Source organism: Triticum urartu, chromosome 5A, assembly GCF_056163025.1.
Source record: "Triticum urartu cultivar PI428250 chromosome 5A, HENAU_Tu73, whole genome shotgun sequence".
Lineage (NCBI taxonomy): Eukaryota > Viridiplantae > Streptophyta > Magnoliopsida > Poales > Poaceae > Triticum > Triticum urartu.
The window spans coordinates 116,993,382-116,997,510 of record NC_141877.1 but is presented as its reverse complement, the minus strand read 5'-3'; the positions used below and the strand labels follow the sequence as shown (position 1 = coordinate 116,997,510).

Below are 4,129 nucleotides of genomic sequence, written 5' to 3'. Positions count from 1 at the left end.
GCTGTGAAGAATGATCATAAGAACATTATCATAAATTAATAGTATATGGGATGGTCTTTATATAAAGAAAGAAAGAAAATCGAAAGTGTTTTTCTGCTTCCGAGTTTAAATGAACTTGGATGAACAGTAAAATCAAAAGAAAACAAAAAAATGATTTCTTTTTGTGGTAACCTTTAACAAATGTTTTCTATGCTTGAAATTTTTGTCACGAAATGACTTTCGTGGAAGTTATGGCAAAAAAATAATTAAAAAAGTACTCCAAAATGCTTTCAAAAATAGCATTTTTGAAGTATTGATTTTGTCTTTTTTGCCACGACTTCCAGAAATGTTCATTCATGATAATTTTTTGCAAGCACATAGTACATTTGTCAAAGGTTACAAAAAAAAAATCAGATAATTTATTTTACTATCTTTCCTGGTTTTACTGTCCACAAAAAGCATTTGAGCTCGTGTGCAAATTCTTCACGTCCAAAGAAAATTATGTTCTTCAACATCTGCCTTCTCCATTGGTCGACCTTCTTCTCGTCCCGTAGCACAAAAAGGCGCGCTCCAGCTCGCTCGCCGCTCCCAACACCACAACTTTTGTTTTTTTGAGAATCCCCAACACCACAACTTTTTGATCACTTCAAACGGGCGGAGCCAGAATGGTACAAAGAGAACTCGGCCTATTACCAGCCCATTTCTCATTCCCACTAGTCCACTACACTAACAAACCGACCCATTACAGCCCAGTCCACTCCTCATTTCGTCAGTCCCTCACAGCACGGCCCGGCGACGCTATGTCACTGACGTTGTGGTCCTACTGCCTGCCCAAACGAATCCAACGGCCGAGACGCGCCCCATCCTCCATCCCGACCGTCCACCCTATAGGGTAATCAAACCACAAAGCCCGTGCCGCACCCTATATATTGCTCCCTCTTCCTCCTGGTCGAACCCTAGCCCAGCTGCCCACCCATTCCCCTCGCCGCCGCCGCCACTCCGCCGCTGCCGCCGCCGAGATGGGTCGCGTGATCCGCGCTCAGCGTAAGGGTGCGGGCTCCGTCTTCAAGTCCCACACCCACCACCGCAAGGGCCCCGCCCGCTTCAGGTCGCTCGACTTCGGCGAGCGCAACGGGTACCTCAAGGGCGTCGTCACCGATGTCATCCACGACCCGGGGCGTGGTGCGCCGCTGGCCAAGGTGACCTTCCGCCACCCGTTCAGGTACAAGCACCAGAAGGAGCTCTTCGTCGCCGCCGAGGGTATGTACACCGGCCAGTTCGTCTACTGCGGACGCCGCGCCACCCTCTCCGTTGGTAACGTCCTCCCTCTCCGCTCCGTGCCTGAGGGAGGCGTCATCTGCAACGTCGAGCACCACGTCGGCGACCGTGGTGTCTTCGCCAGGGCCTCCGGTGACTACGCCATCGTCATCAGCCACAACCCTGACAACGGCACCTCAAGGTACTGTTACCTTTCCTCTCACCCCTCTATCTAAAGTACATGACCATGGTTAGATCTGACGTTCTCCTGGTAGTAACTGTCACTAGATTTTATGTATGTGATTTGCTGTAGGAAATGATTAAATGCTCATAGTTTGATCTGAATATATGGTCGTTCACTGCTTCTCATGGGTGATTTAGATGCTCTTTAATTGATTAAAGATTGGAAACCTTAAATGTGTGTGCTTCATATGCTTGTTAATCTATCAAAGACAAATTCTTAGGTACTCATTCTGTCGTTGAGCCTTGAGATGTCTCCTGTTCATTGTATAATCTGCAGCTGTTACCATATGCTTGCTCTTCTGTTAACCTAGAATTGTACATGATATGCTTTCTTCTGTTATCCTTGAACTTGTCATGATATGCTTTATCTTCTGTTATCTTGTTAGACATGTGATCTCTAACTATATTATCCTGCTTCTGTCTTCAGATTGGCTTACCGTGCTTTAAGAATTATGATCACTAGCGTTTACATATACGTGGACCATTTCTTGTTATCATTTCCTTGTCAGTACGAGATCATATGTGTATCTTTGGTTATGTTGCCTGATCGACTGATGCTTTTGATGAATTCTTCTGCTGTACAAATATTTAGACACAGTTACTCATGTTCTGTTTATGCAGGATCAAGCTCCCCTCTGGTGCCAAGAAGATTGTCCCAAGCAGCTGCCGTGCCATGATTGGTCAGGTTGCTGGTGGTGGCAGGACTGAGAAGCCAATGCTCAAGGCTGGTAACGCCTACCACAAGTACCGCGTGAAGAGGAACTCCTGGCCTAAGGTGCGTGGTGTGGCCATGAACCCTGTGGAGCATCCCCACGGAGGAGGTAACCACCAGCATATTGGTCACGCTTCCACTGTCCGCCGTGATGCACCACCTGGCCAGAAGGTTGGTCTCATCGCTGCCAGGAGGACTGGTCGTCTCAGAGGCCAGGCTGCTGCCTCTGCTGCCAAGGCCGACAAGGCCACTTAGAGCTATCGTTGCTGTTTATCTATGTTTGCTGCCTCTAGATTACCCGTCAAGGACATGTATTGCAATATGGATGTCGTTTTTGCTCGGTACTTTGGTAACGTGGTGATATTTGTTATCAGTTTTCGCTGTCGTGGTCTGGATTCGTCGGTCCACATAAAGAAGATTGTGCTTGGATATTTGTTTGTCGAGTTGCTTGAGTTTGCCCCTGGCGCATATTTTTGTTTATTGTTTCTGTTTTAGTTTAGCTCTATTGCTGGAGCTCTAAATGTACTTTAGTTTGGTCGAGTCAAACAGGAGGATGTTTGCTATTATCTCGTGGTTCTTTGGAATTTTAACCCAATGGGTGATGCATATATAAAAATACCTGCTTTTTACATCGCTTACCCAAAATCACCCGTCCAGCAAACTGAGGTAAATGTAAATTTGTTCTGAGAACGTGGTGATGTAAAACGGCCGCCCACCGTGCGAACGCCAACTGCCTCTATGTACTTAGAGCATAGTGTAAATTTGAAAATTTGAAAATTCAGGGTGGGCCGATCGGGTTCCTAGGCGTCGATTTCGGTTCTTTCGGCGCAAACTGGCCCATTTTTTAACCAGTTTCGGTCGAAATTGACCCACTATTGGCGTTGATTGATAAATTTTGGCCCATAGTGTAAATTCAACATAAGCTATTTCTTTTTCACATAATTCATCAAGAAAATCAATAAAAATCAAATAGTTCAACAAATAAAAACTCATATTTCATCACACGTCGAGCTAGGTGTTGTCCTTGAGCCTTCATAGACGCTACACCAGATCCTGCTGCAGTTGTTGATGCACCTATAGGTTTCGGATCTCCTGATGCATATTGAGGAAGGCAGTCCTGGTTTTCGGTAACTGGTGATTAACTTGGCCAAGAGGATCCTGCTTGTAATATGATTCAACGTCAAACACTGACTCTTCCTGCTCGCTCTCAATGATCATGTTGTGCAAGATGACACAAGAAGTCATGATCTCCCACATTTGATCTTTCGACCAGGTCTGAGCAGGTTACCGGACAACAGCAAATTGAGATTGGAGCACACCAAATGCCTGCTCGACATCCTTCCTGCAAGCCTCCTGACACTTGGTAAAGTGAGAGTTCTTGCCTCCTGACACAGGGCTCGAGACAGTCTTCACAAATATGGACCATCTCATATAGATGCCATCTGCTAGGTAGTATCCCTTATTTTAGTGCCGTCCATTGACCTCGAAGTTCACCGGAAGAGAATGACCTTCAATAAGCTTGGCAAAGACAGGGGAGCACTGCAGTACGTTGATGTCATTGTGAGTTCCTGACATACCAAAGGAGTGCCAAATCCAGAGGTTGTATGTGGCCACTGCCTCAAGTACCATGTTGCTACCGCCTTTGACGCCTTTGTGACATCCCCTGCCATTTTTCCATTTTCAATGCATGCAGTCGATGTCTCCAAGCATCGGAGGAAATCCTCTTGCTGCATTCTGTGCTAGGATCCGAGCAGTGCCTTCAGCATTGGGCGATCGCAAGTATTGCGGTCCAAACACTTCCACCACTGCCCCTGCAGAACTTGTAGAAACACTCAATGGTCATGGACTCGGCCATGCGTCCATAGTCTTCCAGTGAATCACCGGGAGCTCCGTATGCAAGCATCCTCATAGCCGTCGTGCACTTATGGAGTGAGGTGA

At 46.5% G+C, this 4,129-nt stretch overlaps 1 protein-coding gene across 1 annotated transcript; it reads left to right on the top strand.

Moving 5' to 3' along the window:
- Nucleotides 1–917: 917 nt before the first annotated feature.
- On the top strand, nucleotides 918–2,622 carry LOC125508094 (large ribosomal subunit protein uL2). The gene is made up of 2 exons (XM_048672677.2): nucleotides 918–1,438; nucleotides 2,101–2,622. Exons 1-2 carry the CDS (start codon nucleotides 999–1,001, stop codon nucleotides 2,444–2,446), a joined length of 786 nt encoding a protein of 261 aa, XP_048528634.1. The 5' UTR covers nucleotides 918–998; the 3' UTR covers nucleotides 2,447–2,622.
- Nucleotides 2,623–4,129: the final 1,507 nt, after the last annotated feature.

What these genes read in the sequence shown, in the direction of transcription:
- LOC125508094 (XM_048672677.2), top strand. Translation starts at nt 999, where the DNA reads ATGGGTCGCGTGATCCGCGCTCAGCGTAAGGGTGCGGGCTCCGTCTTC. An exon ending in CCTGACAACGGCACCTCAAG is followed by an intron (nt 1,439 to 2,100) that starts GTACTGTTACCT and finishes CTGTTTATGCAG; the next exon opens with GATCAAGCTCCCCTCTGGTG.